General features: G+C 41.4%; 1 protein-coding gene across 1 annotated transcript in view; it reads left to right on the top strand.

Moving 5' to 3' along the window:
* Positions 1–17,683, top strand: part of LOC111333431 (MAM and LDL-receptor class A domain-containing protein 2) — a 106,663-nt gene that overhangs the window by 64,020 nt on the left and 24,960 nt on the right. Inside the window, exons 77-102 of the mRNA XM_088755052.1 lie at positions 84–221; positions 709–969; positions 1,895–2,049; positions 2,722–2,917; positions 3,205–3,423; positions 4,430–4,649; positions 4,889–5,118; positions 5,269–5,528; positions 5,819–6,048; positions 6,525–6,658; positions 7,390–7,652; positions 8,154–8,253; positions 8,608–8,814; positions 9,329–9,520; positions 10,352–10,538; positions 10,867–11,102; positions 11,631–11,897; positions 12,361–12,612; positions 12,856–13,073; positions 13,426–13,618; positions 14,026–14,211; positions 14,703–14,792; positions 15,249–15,577; positions 15,668–15,886; positions 16,304–16,508; positions 16,987–17,255. Of these exons, the coding sequence (XP_088611178.1) occupies positions 84–221; positions 709–969; positions 1,895–2,049; positions 2,722–2,917; positions 3,205–3,423; positions 4,430–4,649; positions 4,889–5,118; positions 5,269–5,528; positions 5,819–6,048; positions 6,525–6,658; positions 7,390–7,652; positions 8,154–8,253; positions 8,608–8,814; positions 9,329–9,520; positions 10,352–10,538; positions 10,867–11,102; positions 11,631–11,897; positions 12,361–12,612; positions 12,856–13,073; positions 13,426–13,618; positions 14,026–14,211; positions 14,703–14,792; positions 15,249–15,577; positions 15,668–15,886; positions 16,304–16,508; positions 16,987–17,255 (5,456 nt within the window). The remainder of the gene's footprint in view (positions 1–83; positions 222–708; positions 970–1,894; positions 2,050–2,721; positions 2,918–3,204; positions 3,424–4,429; positions 4,650–4,888; positions 5,119–5,268; positions 5,529–5,818; positions 6,049–6,524; positions 6,659–7,389; positions 7,653–8,153; positions 8,254–8,607; positions 8,815–9,328; positions 9,521–10,351; positions 10,539–10,866; positions 11,103–11,630; positions 11,898–12,360; positions 12,613–12,855; positions 13,074–13,425; positions 13,619–14,025; positions 14,212–14,702; positions 14,793–15,248; positions 15,578–15,667; positions 15,887–16,303; positions 16,509–16,986; positions 17,256–17,683) is intronic.

The following is a 17,683-nucleotide window of genomic DNA, read 5'->3' on the forward strand; positions in this document are numbered from 1 at the left end:
GCACTTGCTGATCAGATTCCATAGTGGTTATATTGAAAAATTGTCTCCAATACGTGTTCTTATAAACTATTGATTTTCTTAAGGTCCTTGCAATTTTGAATCCGGCTTGTGTAACTGGAAGGACAACAGTCTGGGTACATACCAGTGGAGCAGAAACAAAGGTTCAACCGTGGCTACGGGCACAGGACCCAGCGTTGACCACACCTGTGGAAATGCTTCATGTAAGTTACATTTAACAGTCATCCACAGTTACTACTTGAACTCATCTAAGTTGTTCTTTTATAAGTCTCACTGGCCTGTCTGTTATGTCGTTTTTCCCCTGTATTCTCCAAGGGCATAAAAATCTACAGGACGCGTGTCGCTTATCTCACTTTAGAGTGCTTTGCAACTGCGAGGTAGAGCACTGGAGCGTTAAGAATCTGAGGCTCGGACCTTCGTAGGGGCTCAGAATTTTTCTCTGTCTCACGCTCGTGACAAGAAGAAAAATAAATACCGTGACTCAGAAGGAGAAAGAAAGAAATGCAGACAGTACCAAAAGGATCTCGATCTATGGGTATCGATTGGTTCTTCAGATTCTATGCTGCTACTTAATTATGCGGAGACTCATGGTAGCAAGGATCTTGTGAGAGACATGTAGCATAATGCTGCCAGAGAGTTGGAAAAGCATTGTTTTAGTCTGCTAATCCTACTAAATTGTTCACATTTCAGGTTACTACGCTTATGTCCACTCTGGTGCTGGGTCATTCTTTGATGATGCAATTCTTCGAAGTCCTAACATGACCAAGACGGGAGCAGGTTGTATAGTGAGGTTTTACTATCACATGTACCTCAAGAGCGGCAGTGCCTGGACTGGATCGCTGTACTTGAAGCTGAACTACAAGGGATCCACCTCTAACATCTTTGAAGTGTCAAGTAGCAAGGGCGACAAGTGGCAATTGGCAGAAGTTGGATTGGGTCATTTGGAGAAAGGTTATTAGTATGAATTAACTGGTTTCACCATGATAGCGATAGCGATAACAGAACAACTACTTGCAGCAATTAATGCTGAATTGCGAGTTGTTTTACAACACTGTGCGGCGGACTTTACCAGACTGCTAGTAGCAGTTTACAATCAATAAAGGCGAATCTAACAGATGCCCCCTCCCCAATTCCCAGTAAACAGGCCAGACCACATCACAGTAATCTCGTGAAGTGGGTTCTTTAACGTCCCCTGCCTAACCAAATTAACTAATTAATAGATGCAGGAGTCGGGACCTACGGTTTATTCGTCCTTATCCTAGAAGACTGGAATGTCTAACCATTTCTTGATGATATAGAAAGGTAGCACATTCTCCTCAGTTATCTTACGACCTTGAGTGTTGGTCCGGCCGGGGCTTGAACCCTCGACCTCCCGTACAACAGTCCGGCGCTCTAACCAATTGAGCTAACGGGGAGGCGGTTAGCACATTTGGCAGGGTTTTCTCGTTAAAGTTACCGGCTATTTCATTGAAATTTTCACCGAAACAAATGTTCAAATGTGAAAACTTATTACTTTTAATATGAACTCTTTCTTGTGTTCTGGCAACAATGTTGTGAAAATGTCTGGCAGATGTTATCGCTTTGAAATTGTATCTTAAGTTGAAGAAATCCAGCTCGTTTTGACCTTTTAATCACACAAATTCACGTCTCGAAAACGAGGTTGCCCTAGTTCCTTTCCGTTCCCGCGGCTTAGCGACAACCCCCCTCTTTCCAGGGTTGATAAAATAGTGTCCTAGGCGGCTCCCACAATCCTGATTGTAAAGTGGGGAGGGGGGGGGGGGGGAGTAAGAAATTAAGTTACCTACCACCAGTTTTCATTGTTCTTCGTATCCAGCGACTTGGCCCTTTGTCGTGACAATTTATATTTGTATCGTAGATTTTAGCCTCCAGTTTACCGCATCGAAGTTTGTTCAGGCTGCAGACATGGCTGTTGATGACATCACATTCCCGGGCTGTGCCTTGGCACCTATTAGATCTTGCGTTTCTGGGGAATACCGCTGTGCAAGAGGCTCGTGTGTCGAGCCCAATCAGGTATTGTATTTCAATCTTTCCAAGGTATTAGGCGTGAAAACGCTTTGGAATTTCATTGAGTACAGTTTCTGAGAGGAGTAACTCTTAAATAGGCGGAGACAGATTTTGATTATCCCCTTGCGACAGCATAGATATTAGCATTAACTTGAACATTTGGCCAAGTCTAAAAGAGGGACTCTCGTCATTTTCTACCGTCCTATTCCAACCTGAAAGGTTATGGTTTGTTGGATGTCCTACATTTCGCTTGTTCAGTATCAAGGTTTTTGTAGCTTGGTAGGATAATGAAGAGCTTATTTTGAAGACAAACTAAGATTCCCCTGCTAGGTTAGTTAACAGAAGTAATCTAATGAGACACAAGGCCAGAGAGCAGTTAATTTTGTCGCTGATATTATTGTTGTTGAAATATTCGCCATAAAAGCAAAGAAAAGCAACAGTAATGTTTCTGTTTTAACCCAGTAACTGAGATTAAAGCTCGTAATAAATTGTAGTCAGTGTTCCTGTGGATGAAATATGATAACTTTGGCCACATGCACCTGTAAAACCAACGCATGAATCTCATTTACGTACCATGAATCACCCACTCCATCTTAAAAAACCAACAAACAAGCAAACGAACAGGCAAATAGAAATATTGAAATTGGGATTACTAAGATCAATTTTTGATTTTTAAAGATTTGTGATTTCTCTGATGACTGTGGTGATGAGAGCGACGAACTACCCTCTACTTGCGCAACATACAAGGAAAGATGCAACTTTGAAAATGATCTATGTAGCTGGACCCAAGACACCGATGACATCTTTGACTGGACGAGACAAAATGGCGCAACGTCGTCATGGCTGACAGGCCCTGGAAGAGATCATACCACAGGTATTACAACTTAAATCTACATACCATGCCCCCCCCTCCTCAAGGAATGCAGTTGTTTAACTACATCGTAAGACAGAGAAACCTCAACGCTACATTGAGGCTTGAAGAAGAGGGGGGGGGGGTTGAACGAACGCCAATACAACCAAGGAGAGAAAGCAATGAAACCCCGCTAAGACGTGTACCACTTACTGAAGGTCCTTCCCATAAACACGCTCTTAGCTGCTAGGAGTTAATTGTTGATTTGATGTTTGGTTATTATTAACTTATTTTTGTGAATGTCATTTTAGGCACGACGAAAGGTTACTATGTGTACATTGAAACATCATCCCCGAGGAAAGCTAATGAGACAGCCCGTTTAAGCAGTGTAGTGTTCAGGTCCTCCGGGCAGAATGACAGCTGCTACCTGCGCTTTTGGTACCACATGTTTGGACAGGATGTCGACTCCCTAAACATTAAGTTGAGAACATCGGTGACAGGACCGTTGAAGGGAATCTGGAATTTGACAGGTAAAAAGACTCTGGTTATGATTTTGTTGCCATGAAAAAGGTCCCCGACTTCCAATCCTCTTTTTCATTGGCGCTCCGTAGAGAGCCTGACTTTGAAATAAGTAGTCGTTCGCCTTGAGATGGCGTAGTGGTGAGGGCACTCGCCACCCACCATTGTGGCCCGGGTTCGATTCCCGGACCCGACGCCATAAGTGGGTTGAGTTTGTGTTGGTTTTCTTCTCTGCTTCGAGGGTTTTTCTCCGGGTTCTCTGGTTTTCCTTCCCCACCAAAAAACCAACATACAACTGATTCCAGCTGTCTGTAAGCTGTGCTCCAAGATCACACATGGACCTATAGCGGCTGCCAGAGGCGCCATTGTAAGCTTTCGGTTCGACCTTGTTGAGCTGCGTCGTTGCTGTACTTTGCGACGACGATTAGCAGTGAAAATTATTATTATTATTATTATTATTATTATTATTATTATTATTATTATTATTATTATTGAGCCACAAATCGTATGCTTGAGTCTAAATTTGAAACTCGAAGGCTTCAAGAGCAAGTCAAAAAGCATTGGAAACTGCTATTTGGAAGGGATATAATTTTTCACATGCTTTCCAAACGTTAATTTCACGTGCATTTGAATTTTTTGAGAGAGAAGAGTAAAACCGTATAAAGACTATGCCTAAAACTTTTCATTACGATCGCCTCTGTGTGTTAATATTAAACACTTAACGACTGGTTCTTCCAGAAATAGTTCGATTTGTGATATAGCAAAACGCAAAGACTAGTCAGGCTAATTAACCGTAGGTTTTGGCCTCTGCTAATATGAGATATTATACATTACTGAATAGCATAATTGTCAGGAAGTATTTACTCCAAAACGTATGCAGAACATGTCAACTAAATCCAGGTGCTTGGGAATCACGGTTCGAGATTTTTACTCTCTAAGCTTTTAAGAATTATTTCTAGTATAGGCTAGCTTTTGATTTACCTCAAAACATCTTACCTTTCTTTTGTTCCGTTTTAGGAGATCAAGGCGACATCTGGAGGCGAACCGAGATCCTGCTTGTAAGCGCAGTGAATTTCCAAGTGGTGATTGAAGGAACCAGCGGTCCTGGTTATCAAGGAGACATCGCTCTGGATGACATCTCATTTACACCAAACTGTCGCCCAGACACCGCGGCAACAATTTCGCCAAATCCTCCCACTGGAACACCACCCCCTGGCTGTGACAGTGGGCAATTCAGGTATGTGTAGGAGCTTTTGACGTATAAAACTAAATTTAAGAGTCGTGCTCTAAAGGTGGGGCTGCTAATTTTTTTTTCAAGTTGCCTATTCTGGTTAAAATGCTGCCCCGTGTAAATGGAAGGTGGTTGCTTTGGTTATCCAAAGGCCTACACTGGGATCAGTCAGTCAGTATTTTTGAACTACTTTTCCTCACCATTTTCACTGCTAAACGATCTCCGAAATGTCAATTTTCTCTCAGGTGCACGAATGGACAATGCGTAAGTGGCAGAAAAGTCTGTGATTTCCGCGCAGACTGTCGTGATAAGTCGGATGAAATCAGCTGCCCAATGAAATGCGACTTCCAGAAAGATCTCTGCAAATGGACGAACGCCCAGGCTGGAGATCATTATGACTGGATTCGTAACAAGGGACCGACGCCGTCTAGGCTCACAGGACCCTCGGCGGATCACACCCTTAACACATCATCAGGTCAGTTCTTTTAATGGAAATGTGTGGAGCAAATCATTTACGGGTTAAGCAAGGCGTAACGCAAAAAGGTGTGGTGTCGCCCCTATGTCGCAGTTTTCCGCCTCAGTATTCAGCTTTCTTATGTTTCACTACCTGTTATTTGTGTTTTAGGCTACTATATCTACACTGAAGTCACCAACCGTACAGGCTTCCGTGCCGATGCACACTTGGTCAGTCCATTCTTTAGACAGGCTGGTAAAACTTGTAAGTTCAAGTTCTGGTATCACATGTTTGGTCCGAACATCGGATACCTTCAAGTCTATTATCGTAGGAATTCACGTGACCAACGGCTGTTTAATATCTATGGCAACAAGGGCAATCAATGGAAGCAGGGAAGCGTGGATGTTCCTAGATGTGCAAATGACTTCCAGGTCAGTTTCAGTGTCGCGTCCGGTTGATTATTGCACGAGTCACTTTGCTCTTATAGTGCCCCTCACCACCACTCACGGGTATATAAATAGGCACAAGCAAATTATCATGGAAAAGAGACAAAATTCTTGGTGGGTTAGCTCCCTATCCACGAGGATGCGTATCTTAAAAGGACGAAATTTTCGTGACGGGTTAAAAATCTGCAAGTTTCGTTACTTGAGCCAATCTAAGACTTTATCTCTACCTTCACCATCGGGGTACTTTTATCGAGCTTTTCCACTTCCCTTTGCAGATAGTTGTTATGGCAAAACACTACTCAGGCGGCAGTCTTGGTGACATAGCCGTGGATGATATCAGTTTTGAGAACTGCGCCCAGCCTCTTCCACCCAGCAGCTGTAGCGGCAGCAATGCATTCCGGTGCGATAGTGGACACTGCATTGATCAGTCAGTCAAGTGCGATTTTGAACCAGACTGTTGCGATAGCTCTGAGGAGAAAAATTCAACCTGTGTGAACTACAACAGGTGTAGTATTTTTGTTGTTTGTATGTAACCTGAGATTTACAGGAGAGAGGGCTCGCAGTGTTTTCAGAAGTTCTTACAAGGTAGAACCCTGGAACAGTCAACGAAAAAATACACCATCGTCAATAAGAATTATGAAATTCCAGATCTGAAAATGGCCTGGCCGTTTGACTAGGTCCATGGAGACAGGCTTCCTGCATACTGCTATGGTATGGAAGTTGATAAGAGATGCTTCCGCGCAATGGTTATGAAAATGAAGAAAGTAAATTTTATGCCTGGTGATTTAAGTGAAAGATTTTGTTATTCAGTGAATGACAAAGGCATATTCAGATAATGTCAATAGGAGTCGAAACCTAAGACCTTCTGATCAATACTTCAGATCGAGTTATAGGAGTCTCTTGGTAGGCTAGGCTATTTTTGACAGTTAGACTTGTATAGAAGTATTTTTCTTATCAACCACTTTTTTTTTTGTCAAACAGATGTAGCTTTGAAGGAGGCCTCTGTGACTACATGCAGCTTGCAAACGATACGTTCAACTGGAGGAGGCAGGCGGGCCGAACAGGCTCGTTTGGAACTGGGCCAACATATGATCATACCACACAGTCTCGTCTCGGTATGTCATGTTCTGACGGAGACAGGCTATAAAATAATGCTTAGTCCCCGAAGTAGGCATAAATATGAATCTCATATAGTAGCATCCAATCACCACACCACACCATGTACCACACACATGGGCTGCATTCAAAATACGGCATTGTGACATGCATTCATTTGTCACCTATGCTGAAAAGTAAGAGCGCAGTTGTCGTGACTTTACCGGTGTTATCTTTAGAACTGACCAGAAGGTCGTAGAAGGCTGATTGTAAAATGAGTAGATGCGGGTCGTGATTTATGGCACCAAAGCAATATAGACAGTAATAAATAAGTAGCAGTAAAGAAACATAAACAAAGACGGAAAAGAAAAGGCAGACATTTTTTGCCACGGTTATTCACTTGTATGATCACAGACCGAATTATCCTCTCGGTTGTGGTACCATTACATATATTTCAGTTGAGAAGCATCACTTGGAAACAGCACTTTACTAGGGAACCTGTCCTGGAAAAGAACTCGTGTATATTTTGCTTCCAGTTTTTTTCCCGATGGAAATTTCAGTTACCTCAAACCGCAAAAGTATTTTCCCTCAAACACATACACCATTCCTTAAAAGAAGACTCCAGGAAACTTCATGCTAGTAGGATAGGGACACTTTTTATACGACTAAGACCCGAGAAGCCGTTAGCCGTGTCTACAGAAGCTTTTGAGATCAAAATGGGGAAAACATCATATGCCTTTTCTTTTGGCAGGCTATTACATGTACATTGAATCGTCTTCGCCGCGCAAGCAGGGTGACAATGCCATGATCGGAAGCGCTGTATTCAAACCAACATCAAGTGCATGCACTGTAAGGTTCTTCTACCACATGTATGGCAGCCATATCGGAACCCTAAATGTTTACACAAGAACGAGTACCACTGGTCCAATGAATAAAGTCTGGACAAAAAGTGGAGACCAAGGCGACCAGTGGATAAGAGGAGCTGCGAACATTAATGTGAACCAAAATTTCCAGGTGAAGAACGTTACGTAAATATTGCAGATGCTGAACTAAAAGTAAGCTTGCGTTTGGGAAGTTGTTTGGGGAGGGGGGGGGTGGGTGTTGAAGCGCTGGCCTTACGAACGGGATGGCTATTTTTGAGGTTTCAAAGCACGCCTGAAGTCTCTATTATGTTTTTTTCTTCCTCTAATTCTTCACACTCATGAGTCGAAATAAGTAACACCAAATTGTCTGAAATGCCGGTTGGTATTATATGATAGGCTGATGTTCCATCCAACGAAGAGTTCTTGTGTTCCTAATTCTTACATGTTACGGAAAGTTAGATAAACTTTGGCGATCTGGGGTTGTCTTCTCAACTTCCTCTCTCTTTTTTTTAATGATTTTTAATGTTATTATTAATATTATTATTTTTTAAACCTGATGTATCATCATCCCTTTTTTTTCCTCCATATTCTAGCTAAGTAGGGCTTCTGTTAAATTCATCCAGATACTTAACCTTCTCACGCCTTTCAACAGGTTATATTTGAAGCTGTGGTTGGCACATCCTATAGAGGAGACATCGCCATAGACGACATATCTTTCACACCTGAATGTGTTGTTGGTGGCTCAATTCCAGGTGAATAATTTCTCGTCATGCAACTAGGCAAACAGTAAATCTGAAATTGTCTGGTATTTTCAAGTGTCTCTTAAACCCAGAAAACTGATTGAAACTTCTAGAGTAATCAACTCTAACTCACTTTTGGGTCATTTGAATTTCGTAACACTGTGATGAGTTAATTCTAAATTTCTATGTAGTTTGTTTTTGTTTTGTTTTGTTGTTTTTTTTTTACGGTAAGGTGGGTACAAGATATTAATTATTTGAAACGAGACAGAGATGAGGAGATTAAAAAAAAATGGAAATAAAAAGAAAAGGCTCGACTCCAAGATGCATTGACCAGACCTTGACCACTAACGGGTTTGGACATTGTAGGTTTACCAACCCCGCCACCTACTCCAACCTCTGCGCCAGTCTTCAAATGTGCAAAAGATCAGTACTGTGGCTCTCCCTGTGATTTCACCAAGGACATGTGCAACTGGACTAACTCTAATGTGGACAACTTTGATTGGACGAGACACAGAGGTTGTACTGCAAGTATCAATACCGGTCCATGTACCGACGCCGACAAGAACCCTTCTGGTAAGTTCGGTGATTCTTGTTATTCTTAAGCCTTTGACACATGGTACTGCATCGTTTATTCTTTGCGAAAACAATTATTTTGTGATTATCTATCAATGAGGAGGTGAACTCGAAAATTGAAGCTATGGCGTGTGGCGTGCTGCACAATCAAAATCAGGAAATGAGCAATGATCCAAATAAATTTCAATGTTATAGCTGTCACTTGGAATGTGCGTTTGCTTGCAATGTGTAATGACGTTTAATAAAGCAAGTTTCATTTGTCTTCACATAGTGGTACTGAGAATTATAGTGCATTGTGTCATTTCTTTGTTTTTTAAAGATTCCTTCTTATTAATAAAAGTGCGTAGTCAACGTATTCGCTAGCCTCTTTGTTAAACTATTTCAAAGGATTACCCTGTACTTTATTTTATTTTTTGAAAATTCTATCCACGAGGGAAGGTTCTTATACCTCATGAAAAAGTTCATTACCAAATGGAAAGCATCATTGTTTTTTTTATCCTCTCTTAATCAACAGGTTACTACTTATACATTGAAACATCGACTGGTATAGTGGGATGGAAGGCTGTGCTTGTTAGTCCCCAGTACCAGCAGGCGTACAGTAACTGTAAACTGAAATTCTCCTACCACATTTATGGAAGCACTATCGGTAGCCTGGCTGTGTATCTCAACGATGGCTCCAATAGGACGCGAATGATGATGCTCATGGGTTTGTACTCTTTATAACTTATTTGTAACAGTTATCGACCTTGCAAGCCCATGACATATCTAGCGATTGCCTGTTCTAGCCACTCTAATCCTAAGTGGTAACCCGTGTTTTCCCGTGCTCCGATAAATTTGCCTGGTTTTACTCTCTGAGTTCTCATTCGCTTATGATGATGTTAACCTTTGTTTTGATTGGCTGTTGCAGTAAATTTGGTTTGAAATTTTCAAAACTCGATTAAAGGCAACTCCAAGAAAACACTTTCTGATACGTGTGTATCTTCCCATTCCCTGGTTTCCGCTTAATGCATAGAAATTGCGATAGAAAGTTGCATTTAAACCACCGCTCGGAGTTATTAGGGATCTTAAGCAAACCACGACGGCAACGGGAACGTGAAAACACAAAAGATCTAATTGGAAGAACAGTAGCTCAGCACGTGCGTTTTAAAACTTTGTACATTTCTTAGCCACCCTTTGCAAAACAGCAACATGAAATCACCAAAATTTGCGTCGTCTGCGAACCGAAACCGCGACGGCAAATTATTTCAATTTCCATTTGGCCCTCCACGCTACTTTTATGCGTTATGTTGAGGTTGAGGTCTGGCGCCATATGAGACGGTAAACAGATGCAGTCATTTTCGAAATTCTAACTAAAAGTAGAAATTAATTTTTCAGTTAATCGACTTCTTCCGTGGCGTTGCCGTCCTGACTGCGTAAGGTCCCTATTGGATTGAATAAGTGGTCGTATGGCGGGATCCGTTCGCAACTGTTATTTTCCTAGTAGTGAAATTTATCGATATTCGAAGAACTCAGCACTTAATATATTGTTTCCTAATAGGTAATCAAGGGAACCAGTGGTTTCAAACGGTCGTATCTGTTGGACGTCGTAAGGCTCCATTCACCATTGAATTCGAGGCAGTGCGTGGAGTTTCTTTTCGTGGTGACATTGCTATTGACTCCATTTCGTTGCTAAGCTGTGATAAGCCTGACCAATGTAAAGGCTCTCTTCCGTCAGATACTCAGAGGTGAGTTATGGTGATGAGAATTGATGATGTGTTTGCGTCTGTCGTGATGGCTCCTTCACTCAGGCAAAAAGTGTTGTCAGAAGTTTTTCATGATGGAAACCTCACAAAATGACGACGGCTTTGTCGAGGGTGACTGAACTTTTGCTGTTCATGAGAACTTCACAGTTTTACTTTTAATTTATTTTTATCTTGAGCATTATGCGAGAAAAAGAAGAGGATTATGGGAAAATCCGCAAAAATGAGAATTCACGAACTTTTTTAAGCTTCGTTGTGATTGATATAAATAATGCTTTGGTATCGTTAATCACCTTTCTCTGTTTTACAAAAGGTGCACGAATGGTGCTTGTGTTAAGAAGAATCTCCTTTGTGACTTCTCCGATGATTGTGGAGATAATTCCGATGAAACTTCATGCAGTGACTACTTGGCACGCTGCGACTTTGAAAAGGACAAGTGCTCTTGGAAAGAACAAGCTGATGATGAATTGGACTGGACCAGAAGGAAAGGACCAACACCATCGCTGTCGACTGGCCCTGCGCGGGATCATACTTTGGGAACTATGGCAGGTTAGAGTGTTAAGTGATCTTGCTCAAAACTGATTCTAGCAGCTTTACGAAGAAATTAAAGCGGAAGATACCGATTGAAACGCCATCAGAGTATGAAAATCTTCTTCATACTGTTTTTCGTAGCTTTTTTCCAGTGAAAGTCGTCACTTGTTATCAGATACGTTCGGAATACAATGGACATCACAAAGTGCCGTCATTAATAAAAATCTTGTGAAACACGTATAATTAAATGTATGAAAGCGATCCTTGGAGTAATAAACCCTACTTATCTAGTAGTGGAAATAAGGACTGAAAAAATTTGGGGTTTGAACCCATGACCTCTGCGATATCAGTGCAGTGCTCTACCATCTGAGCTAACAAGCCAACTGGGAGCTGGTTATTATGTTGGTTCGTATTAAACCCGTCCAAATGATATAAATCAATGAATTTTCATTATATGAAAATCATATATGTGTACAGCGGTACACATTTATGCACTACACGTATATGATTGACGTTCTTGATACTAAGTTTGAAATGTTCTTTTAGGTTACTATCTATACATCGAGACATCAGGACAGAAATATGGAGACCGTGCCAAACTTGGCAGCCCTATTGTCAAAGGACAGTGTACTCTGCGCATGTGGTATCACATGTATGGTCTGCACGTCAACGATCTTGTGGTGTACATGCGCACCACGTCGGATGGACCACTCCAAAGAGTTGGTAATGTGTCGGGTAATGTTGGAGATAACTGGATAAGGACCGAGCTGAAAATGAATAACGGCAATCAACCATATCAAATAGTCGTTGAAGGTTGGTGAAATTCAGTGACTTTGATAGTGTTATTCTGTTCTGTTCCGTGATGGAGGAAATTGAACCATGAAGTAATAAAAGATTAGGCTTGAGATTAAGCAATTCCCTCCAACTAGGCTCTTTCTCATGAATCAGTCGTTTTCCTAAAAAAGCGAGAGTTTTCCCACGTTGTATTAAAATTCCGTCACAACAATGGAAAACAGTGCCTGATCAATTTTACAAGAAAGTTCTTTTTTATAATTTATATCTCTTTCACAATTTATTATTCCTTCCGGAAAATTTTGAGTAATGGTTAGGGACTCTTGTTTTTTTGCTCACTTTAAAGGTCTATCCTTTTGAAGCCCTCTCAGTCCCTTAAAGTGATTTTAAAAACTACAGCTTCTAATCAAACGTGGATTAACTTTATTGTGTTACACATAGAAAAGCCTTCTAATTGACGACTGTATTGATGTTTTGTTTTAAGCTGTGAGAGGGAATGGCTACCGGGGGGATATCGCCATTGATGATCTTAGCATTGCAATGAAGCCCGGTTGTCAACTCTACGGTGGGTCACTACCTTCTGTTGGTTCAACTGCGAGTCCAGTCACCACAGCACATCCTAACAACTGTCAACAAAATCAGTTCGCCTGCGTCAGTGATGGCCTATGTCTTCAGCTTGGTCAGGTCTGCGACTTCAACAAGGATTGTGCTGATGGCTCCGATGAAAGAACTTGTCGTAAGTGATATATTTCTCACCTCCCTTCCTATTTTTTGGCTGGAATAAAAAACTAACGCTGTACATTAGCAGTTATTTAGAGTCATACGATACCATACAATATCTTGTTTGAAAGTCTTACTTCCAGAAGTTGGGCACTGGGGTGTTATAATAAATTAGACTTTTGATATATTCTTTTCTTACCTTGTTCTCTAGCATTATGATAAATGGTTCTAAGATAATAACTCTGTACGGTTTTTTCAGCGGCCAAATGCACTTTTGAAAGCAACCAGTGTAGCTGGGTAAACACAGATAAAGACAACTTTGACTGGAAGCGAAGGCAGGGTAGAACCCCAAGCTTTGGCACCGGTCCTTCTGTTGACCACACAACGGGAACCAATCAAGGATATTACATGTACATCGAGACCTCATTTGGTAGCGTCGGTGACCGTGCAAATATGCTCAGTCCTGTTTTCAAGAAGGTATGATATTGGGTTTGAAACAGACACCAGTGGAGGTCTGATACTGGTTAGTTGAGGTTTCGTGTAGCAGGGAGATATTTTTATCCTCCTCTAACTCTAAAATTCAAATTATTTTGCAACTTTCTCCTGTAGTTTCGATTCCTTTCCTTGTTCCTCGGTGAAGTTGTGTGCATTCAGATAAAAAAAAAAACCATCAAATTACCTCTTCTCGTCACCATTTTACTAGATAATGTAAAGAAATTGAGAGATGTTACGATTTTATCGCTATTTGCTTACTATTTTAGATCATACTGATTATCTCCTCTCTGGAAAGTGTGATCACCTCATAATTATTTTTCGTTCTCCCTACTAGGCTCATTCTAACTGTAAGATGACATTCTGGTATCACATGTATGGTTCGTCCATTGGCTCTTTGAATGTCTACCTCAATATCAGTAATAGATTAACTCTGTGGTGGAGGAAGTCTGGTAGCAAGGGTAACCGGTGGTTGCAGGGAACTGTGGGAATTGGAAAGCAAATGCAGCCTTTCCAAATTCTCGTTCAAGGTGTGAGACTCAACCTTTTTTTTAATGGATGGAAGTGGAGTTGGAGTGTTTTTTGTTCCGATTGAGCGTTCTTTGGATTGTCAAGTCATTTTCTCTAACGATGAAAGGATGTTTGTAAATTGAAAAGTACGCTGCAATATTCTTTAGGCTCGTCACGCAATCCTTCCAGGCAAGAAGGAAGGTTAGGTAAACCAACATAATGAAAATAGCGTTATTTAGGAGACCAATGACCTTTTCCGACTTTTTTTGAACGGAACAAATGAAGCAACTTTATCAGCCGACATCTTTTCGAATTAGGACTCAACCATGACTCCTATGAATTGAACTAGCAGTCCTCCGTATGATTAATTTTCTTATTCCTAGTTGTGTCCCACAAGCCTCATAATGTTTGTTTTGGCTAATTTTAGCAACCCGAGGCAGAAGTTTCTCAGGAGACATCGCCCTGGATGACATCCAGTTTGTTGATTGTGCACTTCCCCCAGTGTCTAACAGCTGTCCCGAATTCACCTGCACACGGAAATCCTGTGTCAAGCAAGACTATGTCTGTGATTACAATGACGACTGTGGTGACAACTCTGACGAAACAGCTTGTGGTATTTTATTTTATTTATTTTATTTTATTTTATTAGCTTCGCCGACTTAATATTAAATATACATAAACAAAACAAAAAAATGTAAATGGTACAATACATGCAGGGACTCCGTAACAGCTTACACCGATTACTGTGGTCCCGGAACACATGAAATTAGTTAGTAGCAACAAGTATGTCATTTTGTTTAACCTACCTTTGTTTAAAACATCCACCCGCAACAAATATATTCAATCTGCTGAAAAACAACCTACTAGAATGAGATCTCGTACGCTGAAGGTCTTTCTGGTATATTGCAATATTCCACATGAGCCTGCGGTGGTGAAATCTACCGCTGACCAAATAGTGCCTTCTTCATAGTTCGTAGCGGTTAACTCTTCCTTTAAACTAAATTAAATTTTGTCACGGTTATAATAATTGATTACTTTGCCACATATTTAACAGTTTCAGTTAGCCCGTCATCTTTTTTGATGATTCTCACATGTTCTTGACAGGTGCTTACACGACACGATGCGATTTCAGTCAGGGACCCTGCGACTGGACGCAAAGTAGAGAGGACGACTTTGACTGGTTACGAAGACGAGGTGATTAGTTGATTATTGGTGCAGTTATGCTTTTGTCAAGAGAGGGTCCAAATTTGTCTGTCGCACGCTACCATTTCCTTAAGAGAATTTCTTGCGCGAACATTTTGAAGACATTCCTGAAAGTTGGTTTTGGATTTCTCTCGACGTTTCACTCGTGCTTCTTGACAGTCGTGCAGACTTCAAGACGTTTGCAGTTCCATCGTAGAGTGAGAAAAGAAATGACCTTCTAGTGTATTATTTTTGCACAGTACAACGGTTCCCTGGTATAGGACTTATTTTAGAGGATCGCTTTCTGGACTTTTTAAGAAGATCTAGTATTAAAAAATTTTGTGCTTTGCGCATCAACTAATCATGGGCATTAAGATATTTTAGTTACACAGGTGGTACTGTGCTTTCGTAAGGAACTAGTTGTTTTCTTTGAGTGTGACTGACAGCCACATTGTTTTGATATGATAGGTGCAACAGCGTCGTGGAACACTGGCCCACCATCAGATCACACCACACAGAATGGTTATTATATGTACATCGAAACTTCCTGGCCTCGAAAGTATGGCGACAAGGCTTGGATGGTAAGCCGAAACTTCCAAGCACTCATCCCCGGCTCAACTCCCTGCAAGCTCCGGTTCTTCTACCACATGTACGGTGACTCGGCTGAGAAGTTTTCCGTGTACATCAGGACTTTCCGAAATGGAACAAATATGCAGAACGTGTGGAGCAAAGTTGGCTCACAGGGAGCTTTGTGGAACAGAGCCGTCGTGACGCTGTCTTCTGACAAGAACTTTCAGGTTTTGCCATGACTGAAGACTAGAGCTGATCGTGCTTTGAACCATTTAGTCCACAGTGCCTTTTTATTAACTTTGTATTTTTGTTTTCAGGTGATATTTGAAGGTGTGCGAGGCGATAGCTACACCGGTGACATTGGTTTGGATGATGTTTCCTTCACGACTGACTGTAAGCCATATAGTGGAAGTCTTCCATATGCCCCACCACCCACACCGACTCCTTCAGCAGGACCCACTCAGTCACATCAGTGTAGTAGCGCAGAGTTCAATTGCGCTAAGCAGGGGCCTGCCTCCTGCATCCTAAGCACGCAGGTAATGATGGGTAAACGTTTGCCCCTATTTTGCGCTATTTTTAGGTTATTTTCAAGGGATGGGGGGATTTTGATTGCTTGCGTGTTGAATTATCAATATTGAAACAGTGCCGATAAAAAACCGTTAGTACGCCATTAGAAACAAGCTGGTGAGAGTAGTGAACATTACCTTACCAATTTAAAATTAAGGTTACATTAGGAGGGTTTCAAAAGCGGTGGCGTATATACTTTTATCTAAGGAAATAGTCACCGCAATCCTTAACACTCCTATCTGACTGATTAAAAGCCCCTTTTAATGGTTATTAAAATTATACTTTCAACAACAACAACAACAAAACACATAAAAAGATAAAGTGGAGCCGAAAAAAAGTGCTTTCTAGTTATAAGTTTCGAATTTATGGCAATGCTTGCTGCACAGGTCTGCAACTTCCAAAACGACTGTCAAGATGGCTCAGACGAGGGCAAGTGTTCAAAGACTCGCTGTACTTTTGACAGTGGGGACTTCTGTAATTGGTATGTGGATAACCCAACACGGAAACGACGTAATGTGGCCTATACCTGGCTAGCTCAGCAGGGTTCCACAGGCACAGCCCTGACAGGACCCACAGTAGACCACACAACAGGTATGAATTGTCTTAAGTCTTGACATGTCCTATAATTTGACTGGCACCTTCCACACTGATTCTCGAAGTTATTGCGGGGTCGATGCTCTTAGTTTAAGCCACAATAATTGGTGCCTATGCAACAAGCTTCCTGCATTCGGCGTCTCTTCTGAAGACAAACTGGAGGGAAGGCAATTTTATGGTTGAATAAAGAGAGATTAAAAAGAATGTTTTGTCAGGAATGTGGAACAAGGAGTAGTTTATGAATTCCCACCAGGACTCGAACCTCGAACCTTAGGATTCCGCACTCAGATGCTCAACCACTGAGCTACAGAGACTCAACGGTGACATTCTTCGTGCTTAATGCAAGGAGAAGTATTGTCAAAGCTATAAGGATGTAAATAGAATAAGAAAGATGGTGAATTTTAAGCTCGCTAAAAAAATAGAGAAGAATTTTTTTTAAAATATGTTAAAGATGTTTTTTATTTGTGTCTGACAGGTACTGTGGCAGGATGGTATATCTACGCAGAGAGCTCTGGAGGTGCTAATGATGATAGGGCGCTACTCTCTACACCCAGGATTGGTCAAACTGGACCGCAGTGTGTTCTGTCGTTCTGGTACCACATGTATGGCCGATCGGTAGGAACTCTGTCAGTCAAACTGTCCTTCTTAGATGGAACACAACCTGTTATCTGGACCAAGTCTGGCGGCCAGGGCAACTCTTGGCAACAAAGCCGCCTGGTGATCGGATCAAGACAATTAGTGAAGGTATGTGGTGGTTACGTGATATATTGAAAGCATTTCTTCCTGATGCTTCTTTTACTTCTCTATATAGGACTATGTTTGGTTTTTCTCATAAGAGAGGCTCTTGTTTTGTTAAGGTTTCTGCCAACTCCTCAAGATCTGTTCTTTTCAAACACATATTCTGGCGCGTTTGTTTTAGGTCTTTATGCTTTAAGGCGCAAAAACCAAAGTAATCAATCAGAAAAAGCAAAAGTGTTTCAAGCAGTCGATGGAAACTCGAAGTATAAACAAGCAGACTACTTGAGGCGCAGGAAAATACGAGTAACCAAGCTGCGGTTGGTTTCAGTTTTGAATCTGACTGGTTGAGAAGGTGGCGCGAGCTTTTTGGATCAATCAGGCATTGAAGTGGCGCAAAACCACAGATATCTTAGATAATTTTGGATCCTCAAGTG

The sequence above is a fragment of the Stylophora pistillata genome, chromosome 3 (genome assembly GCF_964205215.1).
Source record: "Stylophora pistillata chromosome 3, jaStyPist1.2, whole genome shotgun sequence".
NCBI classification, from domain to species: domain Eukaryota; kingdom Metazoa; phylum Cnidaria; class Anthozoa; order Scleractinia; family Pocilloporidae; genus Stylophora; species Stylophora pistillata.